This window comes from Lynx canadensis, chromosome C2 (genome assembly GCF_007474595.2).
Source record: "Lynx canadensis isolate LIC74 chromosome C2, mLynCan4.pri.v2, whole genome shotgun sequence".
Classification (NCBI taxonomy): domain Eukaryota; kingdom Metazoa; phylum Chordata; class Mammalia; order Carnivora; family Felidae; genus Lynx; species Lynx canadensis.
In genome coordinates, this window is record NC_044311.2 from 62,899,100 (window position 1) to 62,919,180 (window position 20,081).

The 20,081-nt window shown below is 42.3% G+C and overlaps 1 protein-coding gene across 1 annotated transcript; it reads left to right on the plus strand.

Annotated features, from left to right (window-relative positions):
* Positions 1-98: 98 nt before the first annotated feature.
* On the plus strand, positions 99-19,131 carry LRRIQ4 (leucine rich repeats and IQ motif containing 4). The gene is made up of 6 exons (XM_030328357.1): positions 99-115; positions 5,917-6,964; positions 11,115-11,288; positions 12,770-12,908; positions 13,928-14,124; positions 18,982-19,131. The coding sequence occupies exons 1-6, from the start codon at positions 99-101 to the stop codon at positions 19,129-19,131; spliced, it is 1,725 nt and encodes a 574-aa protein (XP_030184217.1).
* The last annotated feature ends 950 nt before the right edge of the window (positions 19,132-20,081 follow it).

Here is a 20,081-nt window from a genome sequence, read left to right on the forward strand (position 1 = left end):
CAGCTGAAGGGCCCTGGAGAGAGAGAGCTCTGGAACCAACCAGAGACTCCGTGCCTGGAGGATAGAAGGAAGACCCTCAAGGTGAAACCAGGACATTTATGAACACTGTTCAAAGGTGAAAAATAAAGTGCCCAAGACCTCTCTCCCGGAAGCTACCCCACTAGGCAATTCCAGAAGAGCACTCCACTGTTAGCAAATTGTGCTAGGAGGCAGGGGTCTCTGTGTAGCCCACAGGCTGTGGCCATCACTTGAATTACTTCAGGTTAAACATGATAGAAAATGCTGTTTTCATTTACCCCCCCCCCCCCCCCCCCCCCCCGTTCTACCAATAGAGGTAGCTTGAAATACTAAAGCATGAATATGGGCACAATTCAGCATCTGCAGTCCCTACCCCTCTCAAAGTATTTGAAGTCAAGTAGAGGAAAGTAAGGAGTTGTTAAGGATTAATTGCTGCTTTAGGGGAAGGGAGGGATACACTTTTAAAGGAGGAAGAAGTGCCAATCAGACTTTTGTTCTAGAGAGTGACTACTAAACAAGGTCAGAACAAACAGAAAAGAGCTGCTTTTCACCAAACAGCATTTAAAGCACTGTTCTCCGTATGAACCTTAGCAAAATAAAGTATTTGCACAGAACTACAGACTGTGTGTCAAAATGCGTATCAAATAGGATGGCCAAAAAAATACCGACCACATGTACAACTCATTTCCGTCAGTACATTTTTCATTAACCCAATGATTTCCAGATGGAGGAGGGATGTAATTTTAAAGACCTGCCCCTTGAGAATTAGTGACCGAGGGGCAGAGAGGTAGGGGAAACAGATGTTGCTGAGCTGGCTTCAAGGAAACTTAAGTGGATTCACTGGGTGCTTATGTGTCAGGAGGTCTAACTTGAATCTCGGCTTTCTAGAAGTCAGAACCAAAGAAAATATATGAAAGTATGTAGTCCCCATTTTTCTTTTTTTTTTTTAATTTTTCTCAATGATTGTTTTTTGAGAGAGACAGAGTACAAGTGGGGGAGAGGCAGAGGAGAGGGAGACACAGAATCCAAAGCAGGCTCCAGGCTCTGAGCTGTCAGCACAGAGTCTGACACAGGGCTTGAACCCATGAACTGCGAGATCATGCCCTGAACCAAACTTGGACACTTAACTGACTAAGCCACCCAGGTGCCCCTGTAAATGGCAGCATTTACTTTCCTCTGGCACCTTATAGTAGGAAGGTTTAGTAGGTGTATCTTTATATAAGTAACTTAACAGACATGTCTTTGACTATAGTTTTATAGAAATATTTTTCAAATGATTGTTTAACTGTTTAAAAAGCCAACAGCATGGTGTTTAATTATGATCTAAGGAAGTCCTATCTTGAGGAAACAGATAAGAGGGTCTAGGGAAGTTGTTTCCTGCTAACAGGGAGAGAGAACTCAAAGGATCTGGGAGAATTAATGTTTCACACACCCATTAGCTCTTTCCCCCCAACTACCAGAAGATTCAACTGAGCTGCTAGCAGGTGTCAGAACAGAGCAAATTCCTGGTTGAATTTTCTGACGAGTATCTGAAGTGCCGACTTCTGGTATTGATCGTGCATACATGTTGTTTAGGTACTGAATATGCAGGTGGAAAAATGAGTGTTATTAAAAAATTGAGTTGGCCCATGGATAAAAGAAGAGTAGAGGGAGTTGGTGGAAAAGTTTACATTCCTATTATCTGATGAGACGAGAAAGTATATCAGTGATTAGTAGTAAATAGTGCCTCAAACCTTCTTGCTCATTGTGCAAGACAATAGGGAAAAAACCCACAGTCTACAAATAAAAAAATGCATTGTCTATGAATTACTAGATCTATAGTTTGGTGATATGTGTCGAAGAAGGAAAAGTAGAAACATTTTTGAAAATGGATAAAATGCCATTTTGAGTCTACTTAAAGACAACAAGTCCTAAGAAGCTGTTTCAGATTGATCATTTGGTGACGATGGCGATACGGGCACACTGGTGTGGCACAAGCTAACAATTCCGGCAAACAGATGTTTCTCTAAGGCCTCTTTTACCTTTAAGTCACTGATCTCAGCTTTTCAAAAGGAAAGGGTTACTGGCCCTGGGCTTGGTAGAGCTCTTCACCTACAAGCCTTTCAGAGCTCATTACCAGATTAAAGACTTCTTCTATTTCTCTTAAGAAAACATATCGTACGTCTCAGTATCCCAGGACTAATTATGAAATTTCTACTTAGAGAACACTTCTAACACCAACTGTGTGAGTTTTCCCAAGAAGCAAGTCTCCAGTTCTCTGCGGACGCCAAGTAGGTGTCCAAAAATTTAGTTCTGCACTGTACCCAGAGTTAGCACAGACCCTACAGGGTGAAGGTTCAGTCCCACAAGACTGCTTCCCACTGCAGGTGCCAGCCACAAATCCTAGGTTGTCGCCAGTTCCAGCGGACTACCAGTCGGGGTTCCCTCAAGTTCAATAATTTGCTTTAGTCGTTTACAGAACTCAAGGAAACACTTTACTTACTATTACCGCTGTATTCTAAAAACTACCATTCAGGCACCGCCAAATGGAAGAGATGCATGTGGGGAAGAGAGGGTATCAAGACAGGGCGCAGAGTTTCCATGCCTTCTCTGGGAATATTAGCCTTCCAGCACCAACCCAAAAGCTCTCCCATAGCCTCTCGGTTTAGGGTTTTTATAGAAGCTCCAGTACATGGGGAGGATTGATTACATCGCCGGCAATTGGTGATTAAACCAACATCCGGCCCCTCTCCCCTCCCCTGAGGTCAAGGGCTGGGGTTGAAAGCTCCGCCCCTCTAATCACGTGAGTGGTTCCTCCGGCAACCAGCTGCCATTAGCGAGCTATCAGGGTGCAAATAAGAGTGAGGGCAGTAAGTAGTATGGACTCAGGTGTGGTCGCATGGGGCTTATTATGAATAACAAAAGATGCTCCTTCCCAACCACTCAGAAAACACCAAAGTTTTAGAAGCTCTTGTATCAGGAACTAGGGAACAAAGACCAAATATATATTCTATCAACAATATCACACCCAGAATCTTCCTTTATTATTGTCTGAGCAGACTAGATTCTCCCTTGCCTCTGCTGAAAATCTAAAGTTGCTTGCTTATAATAGTTTTCCACTCAAGTCTGAATTTTATGAGTCTTCATCTCCGTATTACTTGAGACTTAAAAATTTTTCATGGAATTTTATGGTTTCCCAGAAATTGTTATCAAAGCAAAGGATTACCATTACCATTACATGATTCTCCAGTCCTAGCTGTATTGAGGCTTTTTGCTTGTCTGTATTAAAGGGAGAAGATCTCCCAGATGTTTTAAGTAAAATCTTGAAACTAATTTAACTGGAAATGGTTATTTATGCTATCAGATTCACATTACACATCCAGTTGGTGTGTAATCAGACTTGAAAACCAAAGTGTCAACACTTGATGTAAATTTCAGAGGGCTGATCATTTTTTCCTAAATGGTTTTCTCAAGCATTAAAGTTAAGCAAAAAAGAGCTAACTATTAAACTATCCAAAACCTGGCTCCCTGAAATTACACAACGGTTATGACGCTTAGAAATTCCACAGTAATACGGATTTGTAACAAGTTAATTTGACCACGTTGAGGTAGCAATCCCAATGAAAGAAAAATAGCCAAATAAGGAATCAATCTTCTTCATTCTTATTTACTGTGGCTGAATTACTGGCCAAGCTGTTGCAAATCCTGACTTTACAACCTCCTTTTATTAAGTCTGCTAATGGATATACAATATATATAGCTTTCAGAGGCCATCAAATTGGTTCCAGACACATGTGGGCTATAAGATTCTGGTGAGATAACATACGTACACACATTCAGACATTCTAGGCAGGTCTCATCATGGAGGAAGATGAATATTAGAAAAGATAAGTTCTTTTATGCACCTGGATGCCCAGACACACTTGTGTTAACCCTAATCAGATGCCTAGTCCACAAGAATCTTCCCCAGATGACTCTGCCTGAAGGGCTGCAAAAGAAACTCAAGCCTGAATGCTTACACCCAAGACTGATTTTAATAAAAACCAGGCTTCTTGTAAACAAATAATGTAAATATCTTTAGTGAGGATATCCAGCCCCCACTTCCTACTATGTTCTGAGATAAGCCCTTTTAGTTACTTAGTATCTGTACCTGTAAAACAGAGATCATAATGGTGCCTGCTTCTCAGGGTTCTAGTGAGGATTAAATGCATTGAGTAAAGCTTAGCCCACGTAGTGTCCTGGGTGCTCTCTATTTTCATTTCTAGTATCACCTTAGTCTGTATACTATGGATTGTCTAGAGGCCTTCAGTATTGTCAGTAGTTTAGGACACTGGAAATTTTATCCTGCAGGACTGAACAGTATTAATCTACCTAATGATCAAATGACAAATGCTGTCATTTGTCATTCCAGGCATAATTCTCATTCTAGGCATAATTCGTTCTAGGCATAATTCTAGGCATTCTAGCCATAATTCAACCAGTGATAAGTCTTTTCTTTTCTTCAACAGAGAGCAACACTGTCCCAGAGCTCTTTTGGAGGGTAGGCATATAGTAATGGGGATCTAAACCACACACGGTTGTGTTGCAAGGTGCGGTAATATTAAGTGTGGGGCTCGAAGCACATCCCCTCCATCTAGGGACTGGACCTCTGTGTGGATGAGAGGCTCCATACTCCAGCAGGAAAGTCCCCATCCTAGAATGCAAGTCAGAGATGCTACAATCAACCTAGCTACCATCACATCATTGTCTTCTCTGCCCTTTTTCTTAGGCTTTGTGCATGTGTGTATGTGTGTGTACTAAGGACCAACAACTTAGTCTTTGGTAACACAATATTAACATCTTAGATGTACAAAATTTATAAATCCAGTAGTGCAAGTCTGCCAATTTTGTGATTATTCAAGATTGTTTTTTGCAATTCTAGGTTCTTTGCATTTTCATATAAATTTTAGAATCAGCTTGCTAACTTCTACCAAAAAAGAAAAAAAAAAGCCTATTGAGATTTTGATTGAGGTTGTACTGAAACTATAGATCAATTTGAGTAATACTGAGATCTTAACATTGAGTGTTCTAATCCACACACGTGATTTATTTCTCCATTTCTCCATTCTTTCTGGGTTGCAGCTGCAGTTCATTTCAATTCCCAGCAATTTCAAATGTCCCGCTTAGGGATTTAAGCCCCTTCCTCCAGCCAGGCTTAGGGATCTAAAAGCATGAGAGGACAGGACCTCTCTCTGCTTTTCCAGATCACCTGCAACTTTTCCTAGGCCACTGAGTGGGCCCCAGTCTACTGGGGAGAGGTGGCTCTGCATTTGAGGCTCCTCCGTGCTAATCCACCATGCTGCTCATACAGGGCTTTTAAAAGTTTGACTGGTTTCTCCTGGTTTCGGAAGTTCCTTTGCCTGTGCATATGGAAGGCTGGCTTCTCTGCCTGCCTGGTCCCCAAAGTTGAAGATGCCACCGGGCATGAAAGTGCCCACTGGTCTCTGCTAACTTAGGGAAGGGATAGTCCTTCTCTAGAATTAATTCGTTGGGCCTCCTTTGCATCCACAACTCTCTGGTGGCTTCAAGAAAAAAACATAATATTTTAAAATATTATTTTTTCCAAGTGTTTTCTCAGTGTTCGTGGTAAGAGCAATCTTTTGCAACCTTCCACATCTACCTGCAAAGAGAATCAAGATAGGGATTTTTAAAAACTGAATTTAGACAATCTTTTTTTTTTTTTTTCTTCATGTAAGTCAACCTGTTAGGAGGAGTCTATACTTGAACTCTTCTCCCAACATGAAACACGAAAACCTACATTTCATGCTATGTTAGAACATCAGGCCCTAGATTCAAGCAACTCAAATTTTCTCTCTCTCTCAGGGACAGAAAGAATCCTGGTGAGTAAATGGATTTTTTTTTCTTTTCACACTATTTCAGATTTTGGATATTTGCATTTTCCATCAACATGTCAAGTGACATGATAAAACCAGGACATTCCGTTAAAATTCATCAGAAAGTTGATCCACAACGGGCCACTGCTAGAACCTTTTTCATTGATGCTTCTAATCAGAGCTTGACTACCATTCCACCAGAGATCTTCGACTTCGAAGAATTAGAAGAAGTGCATCTGGAAAACAACCAGATTGAAGAAATCCCCCGGGGTATTCAGCATTTAAAGAACGTCCGGATCCTCTACCTGAACAAGAACAAGCTGAGAAAGCTGTGCCCAGAGCTGGGCACGCTGAGCAGCCTGGAGGGCCTGGACCTGAGCGACAACCCGCTCCTGTCCTCGGCCCTTCCTGTCCTCAGAGGCCTGCGGGGGCTGCGGGAGCTCCGCCTGTACCACACTGACCTGGCCGAGATCCCCGTGGACCTCTGCAAACTCCTCCACCACCTCGAGCTGCTTGGGCTGGACGGAAACCACCTGAAATCTCTGCCCAAGGAAGTAGTGAACCATACCAAACTGAGGGAGATCTACCTGAAGCAAAACCAGTTTGAAGTCTTTCCTCCCGAGCTCTGTGCTCTCTCCAACCTGGAGATCGTTGACCTGGATGACAACAAACTAACTGCCATCCCACCGGAGATTGGGAACCTGACCAGGCTGCAGAAGTTCTACGTGGCTCGCAACAACCTGCTCCTCCTACCCGAGTCGCTGTGCCAGTGCAGCAAACTGTCCGTGCTGGATCTGTCCCACAACCGCCTCCACTCGCTCCCGCACTCCCTAGCCGAGCTGTCTGGGATGACGGAGATTGGGCTGAGCGGGAACCACCTGGAGAAGGTGCCACGCCTCATCTGCAAGTGGACCTCGCTGCACCTGCTCTACCTCCGCGACACCGGCCTGCGGGCTCTGCGGCGCTCCTTCCGGCGGCTGGTCAACCTGCGCTTCCTGGATCTCAGCCAGAACCATCTGGAACGCTTTCCGCTGCAGATCTGTGCGCTCAGGAACCTAGAGATCCTGGCGCTGGATGATAATAAAATATGCCAGGTACCGATTCCCTTCCCGGCTGTCACTGTGCCCTCACAGGGGCTTTTCCCGCCCTGAGTTGGTGTTGATGTCCTCATTTGGACGTGGGCGATCTTCTCCTTGGGGATACGTGGGGGAAATGAGACACTGGGAGCTTAACTAACCCGTCAAGGCCACACACCTGTACGTGGCAGAACCGAGCTCCAACCCAGAGCTGCGGGGCCCCAGAGTCTATGTTCTTAACCAAGACCCGCTCTGAACAGGGTTTCCTCACACAGATTTCTTTCTGACACCTACAGCCTTAGGCCTCCAGTCATGGTGAACTGCAAAATCAGATTTGTCCCAAAAGAAACTCCCATGTGTGCAGGGTGACGTGTTCAAAAATGTTCATAGCACAGTGTTGACAGCCCACCACAGTCATGGGAGACCGTGTCAATAGAGCAATGAGCAAACAGATTGTGCTAGATTTATAAAATTAAAAAACTAAAGGTTTAAGTGAACTGGAGGAGTATGTGCCAATGTGGACAGATCTTAAAATTGTGATGTTTATTAAAAAGGAGAGCACCAAGCTGCAGCACCTTACACCATTTATAAATTTTTAAAAATCTTTTTTAATGTTTTTATTTATTTTTTGAGAGACAGAGCACCAGTGGGGGAGGGGCAGAGAGAGAGGGAGACACAGAATCCGAAGCAGGCTCCAGGCTCTGAGCTGTCAGCACAGAGCCCGGATGCAGGGCTCGTTGAATCCATGAACTGAGAGATCATGACCTGAGCTGAAGTTGGGCACTTAACTGACTGAGAGCCATCCAGGTGCCCCTCACCATTTATAAATTTTTAATCACACAAAACTACATACATATACACACATAATACACACTTTGTGGATATTTACAAATGTAACAAAAGTATAAAAATATGAACTAGAGGGGCCCCTGGGTGGCTCGGTTGGACTTTGGACTCAGATCATGATCTCCCCGTTGAATGAGTTCGAGCCCCCCATGGGGCTCTCTGCTGTTAGTGCAGAGCCCAGTTCAGGCCCTCTGTCCCTCCCCCTCTTAAAAATGAATAAACATTTATTTTTAAAAAAAATCATGAACTAGAAAAAAACTCGCTAAATTTTTAGTAGTGGCTGCCTCTGGGAAGAGAAAGGAAGTCAAGGAAATGAGGGGAGGATCCCAGGGGAGCTCAATTTTAATTGCAGTATTTGATTTTATTAAAAAAATCTTTTTATTTGACTATAGTTGACACACATTCATTTTGTTTATTAACAAAAGATTTGGGTGGTGAGGACACATGCATTTGTTTTAATATTTGAAAATTTAAAAGAACAGTTCTGTTAAAAGCAAAAGACAACCATAGAGGGAGAAATCAGGCGATCTGGAAATCAACAACTGTGATCAAATAATAGGTGTGTTTTTCCCCGGCCATGGACACCGAGCTGCTGTGTTCACCATACCTTATACAAGTCCTAGGCCTTAAAGGTTTGTTGGGGGTGTTTTTGTTTTTGTTTAATCTCTTATTTGATTTTTAATTTAGAACTTTGGAGGGGCGGGGGAGATTGGTTGTTCTTTTTCTAATTCCTATAGAGTTTCAAAACTGCCTTTTAGGAAGTAACCATTTTGATGGTAATTTAGGATTTAGGAAGAGAATCTTGGACTTAATCTCTACTTAGGCAGCAACCCATTTTGGAGGATTTTAGAAGTTTATCATAGGCCCTCTGCCCATCTCCATTCCACCACTGAGGTAAGAAATTCCTTTTACAGTAGACAAAGTCTGCCATTCCACACTGGGAGTGAGAGGCTCAAAATATAAAGCGCCTTTGGGAAAAATAACACATCGACTTAATTCCTTATTGAGTCATGAATGATACCTAATCCTTTCCTGTGAAACACTTGAAGATATCAGAATAGAGGAAGGAATCACATACAGATGGCTCCTTAAAGATAAGCCTCATCCGGTACCAAGTTTTACCACAAATCAGGCTGCACTGAAATGTGGTCGTGTTCAATATTATTATACTGAATGTGGAAATCTCTGTGTCCATTGCCTGCTATTCTCTAGTTCTTATGATGGTATTTCTGGGTTTTGTTTGTTTTTCTCATTTCCTGTTATGCTAATCCCTCCAGTAACCTCCCAGTCTGTACAATGACACGTGACCTTTATGCCAGCTCCTTACCTCTCCCACCCCAAAGACTTTCCTGATGGGTTTCTGGCTCCTGGAGCCTGGCCAGTAGCCTTCTCTTGCCTAGGTGAATGCAAAAGTAGCTTTCAGTGTGTGTCTAGATGGGTCTTATTTGTATGGTACATTTCTGTTAAGGGAGAACTCAACCTTACAGTGAGTATAGCTCAGTGAGAGCATCAGTAATAACTGTCCTCATTTGACACTCTGTAGGTTTTCTGTGCATCTAGATTTACTTCCACTGTGCTTTAATGTGACTGTTATGGGATTAATTATTGGATCTTGAATATCCTGAAAAAAAAAGTCTTTAAACATTCAATGTGCTTTGAAAAAGAAAAGCTAAACCTATGAGCTAGCTGAACCGCGATGTGAAATTACTAGGTTCTCAACGTTTATTTATTTTTGGGACAGAGAGAGGCAGAGCATGAACGGGGGAGGGGCAGAGAGAGAGGGAGACACAGAATCGGAAACAGGCTCCAGGCTCTGAGCCATCAGCCCAGAGCCCGACGCGGGGCTCGAACTCACGGAGCGTGAGATCGTGACCTGGCTGAAGTCGGACGCTTAACCGACTGCGCCACCCAGGCGCCCCTGAAATTACTAGGTTCTAATGAAGGGGTTAGATTGAAAAACATTTTCCCATTAGTTTGGACGCTTTGTGTCAAAGGGATCTAAGTGCCTGGTAAAGAATTTTGAAATAGCTAAGAAGGAAAGCTCAAACAGCAGCTTCTCTGGAGATTGACTTTAAAAAATAAGTAAAGGGATAAATAAAACTATAAACACTTTATAGCATGTTTAGGAAAATGGGTGCTCCCCCTACCCAATAAAGAAAAAATCTGAAAGATTGCGGGTGAGACTTACTGCTATGTTATCCCTCTAGGGGGCTTTCTTTTGACCTATTCCCCAATGTATCTATCCCACCCATCCATCGAGGGGTCAGACTGAGCTGGACTGTAACCATTCTCATGAAGAAGAGGTGCTGGATTGAGGAACGGGTGGAGGAGAGGCCAGGGCTAAGACTGGGAACTGTGGGGAACGATTTCCCCATTAGGAGTAAAGCCAGATGATGGAAGGTGATTCAAAGTGAATTAAGAAGCTCTTGAGCTATACAGCTGGGCTCTTTTTTCTCCAAGAAAACAGGTGTCTCTGTAACATAATCAATAGGGAGACCATCCCGTGTTTTAAGAATGGGATTTTTCCATGTGGTTCCAGAGTGCCAGAAAGAGACCAGAAGGTGAACATATGAGACTTTGACTTGACACAAGAAGGAAATCTGGCGATTAGAGGTCTCCATCCAAGTAATGAGCTTTTCGTTCCAGGAAGTGGTGTTTAAATGTGTGCTGGATGGCTAGCTGTGGAATATATTCAACCATCCTATTAAGGGATTAGAATAGACGACCCTTCCAAGGCCTTCCCGCCCAGACAGTTGGGAGTCTCTGAAATGCCTAACTAATACCTGTAAAGGGCCTGTAAAACCTTGGGATTCACTGGAAGGCAGAATATGACCAGATAAAATCATAGTAGTCTTCTTCCTTGTTTACTTCCAACTGAGATTTCAACTGAAGTTTCTAAATTGCTGAGCCTTTAGGGTGAGAGGTCATGTGTCTAAATTGATCAGTTCCAATAACTGAAATTGTTGATATTATAGTTGCAATATTACACCAATACCTTTAGTACTTTTTCAGTAATATCAAGCATTTGCTACCCTACCATTCAAAAATCTGCAATAAAGTAGGTTTAAAATTGCTTCAGTTTAAAGCAGTGCATAAAATTGAAGAACAGAGAGGCTCATCAGAAAAAGGAGGACTCCAGACTTTAGATCTACAGGTATAAATACTCTATATGCAAAGGTGTGTGCAAACTTTTCATCAGTAGGAATTGCTAAATCGCTGTACTTGATGTTTATCAATTTGCCTCAAAACTAAAAGCCCAATTTATTTTCTTACTGTTAAAAATAATTTTGACCTGAAACTTATCTTTTTGGAATACTTCTAGCTACCTCCAGACTTTGTAGCCCTTTCAAAACTGAAGATGCTTGGAATAACAGGGAATCAGTTGGCTTCATTTCCAGAAGAAATCCTTTCTTTAGAGTCTTTAGAGAAATTATACATTGGGCAAGACCAGGGAGCCAAGCTCACCCATATGCCAGAAGACATTAGTAAACTACAGGTAAGCCTCCCCAAATGATTAGGCAAAGAAGTACATGCCCACTGATTCCTTAAGTTGGCTGATACCGAGAACACCCAATGGTGTCCCCATAGGCTGCATGTGGAAATCATCCATACTAGATTTCCAGCCCCCTAACAAGCAGCCATTATTCCACTCTGAGGCTTCCACTGTTTTTCTGAGCCCCTGGATCCATATTCAAAGAACATTTTGTTGTGATTGCTGTTGGCTATGCTGTGCCATACTCCTTTTCACTGTACGGTTTGGCATGTTTCATTTGCAGAAATTGAGCCCCACTGCTTTCCACTTAATTTCTAGCCTTTGTAGGAGGCCCCTGAAAATTGTACTATTTTGAAGTTCACATGGCTGGGAGCCCGCATTTTGGATGCATCAGCGTGACCTCCCTTCCTGCATGATGGCAAACAAACCAGAGTTATTTAACGTTGCCCCAGTTTCCTGTGGAAATGGGTCCGCAGCCCTGTCCTGAATCCTAACAAAGCAACAAGATAACTTCATTCAAAGGAGCCCTACCACTGTGTCTTAATCCATGCATACTTTAAAGAATTGATTTTTTTTTTTTCCCATGTCGGTGGTACTGCGCTCTTACTAATGATAAAGTAGGTGCGGGCCACGACAGACCCCCGCCCCTGGTTGTAGAACTGAGCAACAGCATGTATATATAGCACAGGTGCTTCTCAACCTGTGGCACAGAGGTCCTCTTCCTGATTCTCCATTGCTTTGCCCTGTGTTCAGAACTCTCCTCATCATCTTGCTCCTTGACATGCCATGCCATGCTCTCTGAAATCTTAGGGTGACATGCAAACATTATATTTTTGCCCAGTGAATTTGCAAATAGTTAACTCATTATCTACACATTTGGCTTCTCCTGCTTGGGCAGTGTTGGATTGATACCTGAGGCAATTTCAGTTCTGTAACACTACTATAGATAATTAGCTTTTGAAAGCGAGCAAATGATATATGTACTTATATTATCAAATTAGTTTTCCATAAAGTTCTTGTGAAACAAACACTAGATTCCCATGTTTTCTTTTCCCTGCGTAGATGGGAACCATATCCAATGGTTTTACCCCAAAATACTTTGATGTTTGGATGTTGGCTCTTTAAGTATGTTTCCCCCTTTATCCTAATGAATAGTATCCCCACTGAAAGAGCATGGGAATTCACCAATGATTCTGGTTATTAGAATGTAAGGATCATTGTAAGGATCATTATGGTCTACTGACATGTTTTTCAGAATCTTTTTTTTTAAATTTTTTTAATGTTTATTTCTGAGAGATAGAGACAAGCGTGAGCAAGAGAGGGGCAGAAAGAGGGAGACACACAGAATCAGAAACAGGCTCCAGGCTCTGAGCTTTCAGCACAGAGCCTGACACAGAGCTCAAATCCATGAACCATGAGATCATGACCTGAGCCGAAGTCAGATATTTAACTGACTGAGCCACCTAGGCACCTCTGTTTTTCAGAATCTTAAAGAGCTGTATATAGAGAACAATCATCTGGAGTACCTGCCCACATCCTTGGGATCCATGCCTAACCTGGAAATTCTTAATTGCTGCCACAACCTGCTTAAGCAACTTCCAGATTCCATTTGCCAAGCACAAGGTGAGGAATCTTAGTAGATCCTCAGTGTAGTGGAGTGTGAGGCCAGCATGTCCCATTTCCTTGATTTACCAAAGACCAATCTCAATGTTCAGAGAGCTGAGCCCTACCCTATTACCTCCTCGCAGGCCTCACTAGTGAGACAGGAAAGCCAGATGCCTGATGAGCACTGCTAAGAACCTCACAAAGACAGTTAGACTGTTTCTTGTAAATTGAATAGAGGAGTAAATACCAACTGCTAAGAAAATTAGCATTCGCCCAGATGGTCATCATACAACCAACACTAATTTACTGAATACCTACTACATGCCAGAATTTGGAGTTGGGGGTCCTGCAGCAGATTTGCACTAGGCCACTTAAGTCACTTGAATGAAAGGAAAAGTGTTGACCCTGAGTGATGAAATCAGCAAGGCAGGACTTTTGGAGCTGTATGATTGGCATGAAAAGTCCTATATGATTCATATTTAAACACCCAAACATTTTACGCTAGGCTAAACCAGTCTTTATTTGTACATGCATCAGTTCATCCATCCATTTAACAACCTTTTGCTGAGCTTCTAGGGGGACCAAATAAAAAAAAAATGTTTTTGGCCATAGTGTGCTGAATCTTCAGGTTTAGAGATAGTTTTCAAACTATGACTCTTTCTTTAATGAAAAGAGGGTGAAGAAATATGAGTGGAAGCTGTGGCCTACCCCCAAGACATTCAAAGTTTAGAGGTGAGGGTGGGCTTGTTCCTTAGTAATGCTTCTGACCATACATCTTTATCCTGTCCTTGGCCCCTGGAGGAATGAACCATTATCAATTTTTTTTAGTGTGTACTACTTTTCTGTCTCTCATGCACTGGCTCTCACAACCCTGAACTGTTATAAGGAAGAGAACTTGGTCTGCCTTATGAAATCTGTGTCTTTTGTGACACGACAGCACAGGAAACAAATATTTCAGAGCAAGTAGACTAAAGAGCGTACATTTTAATTTTGCTTGTTCTTAAGATAAACCTATCATTTAAAAAAAACTGTTTCAGCTTTGAAAGAATTACTGCTCGAGGACAACTTGATCACCTGTCTTCCAGAGAATTTGGATAGCCTGATGAATCTAAAGGTTTTGACACTGATGAACAATCCTATGGAGGACCCCCCAGGAGAAGTGTGCGCCGAAGGCAATCAGGCTATATGGACATACTTTAAGACAAAAAGAAACATGAAAATAATGGCAACAAAGGTAACGTCAGCAAAAATTCTGGATAGCACATTCACAGTTGCTTTTGTCCTCACCAAGAGTAGGGACTCTTACTTCCTTTATATCCTCAGAATTAAGCAAGAGAAACTTGGAATACCATCTTAGCATTTTTTTTGCATTTTTGTCCTTCATGTCTTTGTCAGATAAGGAGGCGACAAACAGCTGAAAGAAATCAAAACTTCAAATCCCCAAAACAGTCTAAAATTCTTGGACTATTCAAAGGACTAAAGAGCTTATATTAACAAATTCACTAAGCTAAGGCTGAAAAATCAGAAGTGAAAGTCCTGATGGGGCAGGGGTGTAGAGACCAGAGTTCTTCTCTGCCATTAACTAGGATTGAAGGGCAAAGAGCCTTTAAAACGGGGAGAGCAAAGAATCTTGTCCTCTCCTTGCCCACCTCGCCCATGGAGACATAGGATACCCCCAGACAGACTAGGACAGGCCAGGGTCCACTTCAGTCAGTATTCAGTATTCTTTATTCAACTGGTCAAGCCCCCATTGCCCCACAACCTGATGACCACATTAGTCCTCCCATTAGTGCCCCCACTTGTATAGCTGCACCCCCTACAGTATACCTTCCACTTGGCAGTCAGACCAATGCTGTTAAAACGTAGGTCAGATCTTATCACTGCTCTGCTGAAATCCATGATTTTCCTTTTTACCCAGAACAAGAGTCAGTCTTTGATCTCCTCTGTCAATGGCCCTTATCTGTATCAAACCTAACACCCTCTCTTCTGTGATAAATATTATGTGATACCTTCTTTCTTCTTCTGAAGTTAAACTCAGATAATATAACCTACCAAAACCATATAATTTTTAAAAAATGTTTATTTATTTACTTTGAGAGATACAGAGAGGGGGACATGGAGAATCCCAAGCAGCCTCTGCGCTGTCAGCACAGAGCCTGATGCAGGGCTCGAACTCACCAACTGTGAGATTGTGACCTGAGCCGAAACCAAGAGTCAGGTGCTTAGCCGACTGAGCCACCCAGGTGCCCCAACACAATTTTAATAAATGAAATTAATGCCCAAGCTGCAACATAAAGGAAAAAGGAAAGTTAATTTATATTATTTATTTTAATATGTATATTCTCAGGAATAGCTACACTGGAAGAATGAAAATAATATTTTTTGGATACTTTCTAAAAGTATTGTGAAAAACCATGCATCCTCTTGCACATTTTAAAGTTGATATTTAGGGGTGCCTGGATGGCTCAGTAGGTTAAGCGTCCAACTTCGGCTCAGGTCATGATCTCATGGCTAGTGGGTTCAAGCCCTGCATCAGGCTCTGTGCTGACAGCTCAGAGCCTGAAGTATGTTTCAGGAGAACAGGACTTCAGAGCCTGAAGTCTGTTTCAGGAGACACTCTGAATTCTGTGTCTCCTTCTGTCTCTGCCCCTCCCCTGCTTGCACTCTGTCTCTCTCCCTCTCAAAAATAAATAAACATTAACAAAAATATTAAAAAATAATAAAGTTGATATTTAATTTTTTTGCCACTAAGTTTAAATTACTGCAAAGGATTTACTTGCCAGTGAGTTTTGAATATTGACATCTTGAAATAGAGCTCTTAGATCAGTATCTTAAATGTATCCAGTGGATTCTAAATACCACTATGATTTTGTCAGTCACATCCATTTACAAAATACTTGAGCAAACTTATTTTCTAGGCAAAAATTTTATATCCGTTTTCTTCTTGAACATGTATGTCTATTTCACTTTCCCCTAAGAATTGATCTTAATGTTTTATATATGTAACTCTAAGTCATTTATAGATCACCTTTCATACTTTCAGGCAACAAAAATATTTATACAAATTAAGTTTTAAAATTAAATTTTTTTCTGTGGCCATAGTGTTTCTACATCCTGGATTGAGTCATATTACAATTCTTAGTAGTGTAAAACTGAACAAAACAGCATAAAATCCATTGCAAATTTTGGTGGTTAATTATTTGACCTATAGGACTTGGGGGAAGAAATACATACACAGATGAGAGACTTTTCCACATATATTCTCACATAAACATTACTTATTGCTAGAATGTGATAGGATGTCAGTTCTATTCCCATTTTTCATTTTATAGATGAACCTTGTTTACATAGCTAAATTGAAAAGAATGGAAGAAGCTTTGTGTGTGTGTGTGTGTGTGTGCGCCCATACTGTTTTGTTTCAAATGGTAATGCTTCACACATCTCTGAACTTCTTCCAGATTTCTATCCCAAAAACTCATAGCAGGCTCTTAGCTGGCAAATCAACTGGCCTTCTTCCAATTTTCTTGAGGGCAAAGAGCTGGGAACCACTTGCTTTACAAAAGGATTGGTTACCTAGTCCCTAGAGCCAACATCAATACTGCTAGTCTTTTATTATTGAAATGTAATCGACATACAATTCTATGTTAGTTTTGGGTCACATCACATATTGATTTGACGATTCTGTGTATCATGCAGTGTTCACCACAGTTAGTCACCACCAGTCCCCTAGTCCACTCATGCCCCCACTGTTCTCTGTATTTAAGAGTCTGTTTTATGGTGTTGTTTGTTCATTTGTTTTGTTTTTTTCAATACTGCTGCTCTATATTGTCTCTTTTTTTTGTGGTGTCCCAGAGGTTTCTGGAGTCCAGCTCAACACACCCTAGTCAGATTCAGGTGGCAGTTGTGAAGGCAGAACTGGGAATGGAGAAAACCAGCAGTTGTTTTCCTAGGCAGAGACATTGTAGGAAGGGGTGCACGTGCAAGCTGAAGCTCTGGAGATGGATCGCCTCCAGATCATCCAAGCCTGCACACCCTGGAAAAGTCTCTGTGCACCGGGTACATGTTACACAACTGGAAGACTGCTAAGCCTGGAGATAACAGAAAACCCCGTGAATGTCTAGAATGCCTCTAGAGGGCGATACTGTTCCCTGGGAAAATCCCCACCTGAACGGATGGGCTGCTGCTGTCACTTCCCATCTCATCTGTCCCGTTTTCACATCACAAACGATCCTTGGTATTTTTCCCCTGCTCCTCCCTCTGCTCAGATATGGACAAGGCTCTCACTTAGTTCAGTCTCTCATCTCCTCATACCTGCCTGTGATCCACCTTACATAAAACAGCATAGCCCACCCACTTCATTCATTCAGTTGTTCACTCATTCAGCAAATACTTATTTTTTGCTTTTTGCTATGTGCCAGGCGCTGTTCTAGGCACTGGAACTGCATCAGTGAGCAAAACAGATTTTTTTTCTGTCCTCTTATTGCCTAAAGTCTAGTGTGATGGAAATAAAAAGATGAAATATAAAACATAAAATTATATAGTCTGTTAGAAAGCGATAACTGGCATGGGAAAAAAGTTCAAGCTAAGGGGAACTGAGATCGCCAGAAGTTGTGTGTGTGTGTGTGTGTGTGTGTGTGCGCGCGCGTGCAGGGGAGGGGGGTTGGTTGTGCTGAGGGAGGTTCAATTTAAATAGGAAGGTCAGGGTAGGCCTCATTGGAAAAATGACTGGCTTAGTCAGCTCAAGCTCCCATAACAATATACCATAGACTGGGTGTCTTAACAGAAATTTTCTCACAGTTTCAGAGGCTGGAAGTCCAGGATTATGGTGCCGGCATGGTCCGTTTCTGTTGAGAGCTCTCATTCTGCCTTGCACATGGCTGTCTTCTTGCTGTGTCCTCTCATGACAGAGAGACAGAACGAGCTTTCTGGTGTCTCTTATAAGGGCACTAATCTTATCGTGAAGACCCCACCCTCATGACCTCATCTAAGCTTAATTACCTCCCAAGGGCCCATCTCCAAATACATTCACATTGGAGGTTAGGACATTTAACATAAGAGCAGGGAGTGAGGGGGCACGGTTCAGTCTACAGCCATGACAAGTGAGCAACTACTGGAAGAACTGGAGGGTAAGCCATCTGAATATTGGGAAGAGTGTTCCAGGCAGAGGAAGCAGTACACACAAAGGCTGTGAGCTGAGGTTGTGCCAGGAGTGTCTGACAGTGGGGAGCCCCACACAGTTGGAGCACAGTGAGCGAGGTGAGGGAGTAGGTAGGAGTCAGTGAGGTCGAGAGGGAGGGGGCAGATTGGATAGGGCCTTGTAAGCCACTGTAAGGACTTGAGCTTTTTTTCTGAGAGAAGTGGGGAGGCACTGGAAGGTTCAGAGGTGGGATCTTTCTGAGTAGGTGGGAGGGCACAGGATCTCAGAACGAGTGAGGGCTGGCTGTAGGTAGAAGCACAGCAATCCAGTAACAGAGGGAAGACAGGTATAAGCCCTCCTGATTTCCCTTTACTGTGCTCTGTTGTCTCCATGGCACTTATTACCATCTATCCTGTATCCTCTCCTTCCTGCAATGTGAGATCAGTGACATTAACTTTTTCTTTAAGTTTTTATTTATTTATTGAGAGAGAGAAAGCCAGAGAGAGAGAGAGAGAGAGAGAGAGAATGAGCAAGGGGAGAGGCAGAGAGAGAGGGAGAGAAAGAATTCCTGGCAGGCTCCCCCCAGTGAGAAGCTTGATGTGGGGCTCCAACCCATGAACTGTGAGATCATGACCTGAGCTGAAGTCAGACGCTTAACCAACTGAGCCACTCAGGTGCCCCAGTGACATTCGCTTTTAACTGCTGTTTCCTAAATGTCTAGAACAGTGCCCGGGACATAAAAGCACTGAATTTTTCTTTTCTTTCTTTTCTTTTCTTTCTTATTTTTTTACATTTGCCAAGATGACTGGCCAATTGAGAGAGAGAAAATAAGGTGGAGTTCTAATGACATTCCATTCTCTACGTCTTTAGAACTACATATCCAGAACAAAGAGATCGCCATCCCCAGTCCAGAGTGATACCAGCTGATGCTGTTTGGGTTTATCTTGTTTTCAGATTCAGGCATGGTGGCGAGGAATAATGGTCCGGAAAGGATTGGGGAGATTTGAAGAACTAAAAGTGCAAAAGAAAGGAAAGACTTCTCCAAAAGATAAGAAAGGGGGGAAAAATGCAAAAGGAAAAGCTGTGAAGAAAAATAAGAAATAATTCTATCATGAATTGAGGTAATGAACCCCGATGGATTACGAAGGCAAAACATCTAGGAATTAGATACCTAGCACACTAAAATTATTCATAGAATTATGGTGATGTGTAAAAATAAAGATTCTCACTTTATTGAAATATTTATGGATGGAATGATATGATGCCTGGGAACTGTGGCATAATATCAGGGAGAGGGAAGTGTGGGGGATCCAAATGAAACAAGATCGGCCTTAAGTCAGTAAGTATAGACACATGAGATAGGCAAATGGAGGTTCATTGTGCTACCTTCTCTACAACTTTTTTTAAGTTTATTTATTTAAGTAGTCTCTACACTCAACATGGGGCTTGAACTCATGACCCCGAGATCAGGAGTTCTATGCTCTTCCTACTGAGCCAGCCAGGCACCCCTACAACTTTTAATTCTGAAATAGAGACTCATAGGAAGTTCTGAAGAAATGGACAGGGAGGTCCATGCCCCTTCACCCTCCCTCAGTGTTGACATCTCACATAACTCTAATAACGAAACCAGAAAATTTATATTGGTGCCATCAACTGAGCTTATTCAGATTCCTTCTGTAGTATGTGTGCTTCTGTGTGAGTGTGTAGTTCAACACGGTTTTGTCATGTGGACTTGTGTGGCACAAGTCTCCTTTGTGCTATTCCTTTGTCACACCTATGACCTACCCCTCTTCTGATCCCTAGCCTTTTCTCCATCTCTGTAATTTTGTTATTTCAAGAATGTCCTATAATTGGAATCACAGACTACATAACCTTTGGGGACTGGCTTTTTCATTCAGCGGAACTGGAAGTCCATCTGCATTGTTGATGTATCAATTTATTGCTGAGTAGTATCACCTAGTACGATAGTTTGTTTAAGCATTCACCCACTGAAGGATATTGGTGTTTCCAGTTTTTGCCTAATTCATAGGTTTTACATGTGTTCACGTAAACAC

Coding starts and splice junctions, on each gene's coding strand:
- LRRIQ4 (XM_030328357.1), top strand. Junction 12,909..13,927: donor TTCCATTTGCCAAGCACAAG/GTGAGGAATCTT, acceptor AAACTGTTTCAG/CTTTGAAAGAATTACTGCTC. Junction 14,125..18,981: donor TGAAAATAATGGCAACAAAG/GTAACGTCAGCA, acceptor TCTTGTTTTCAG/ATTCAGGCATGGTGGCGAGG.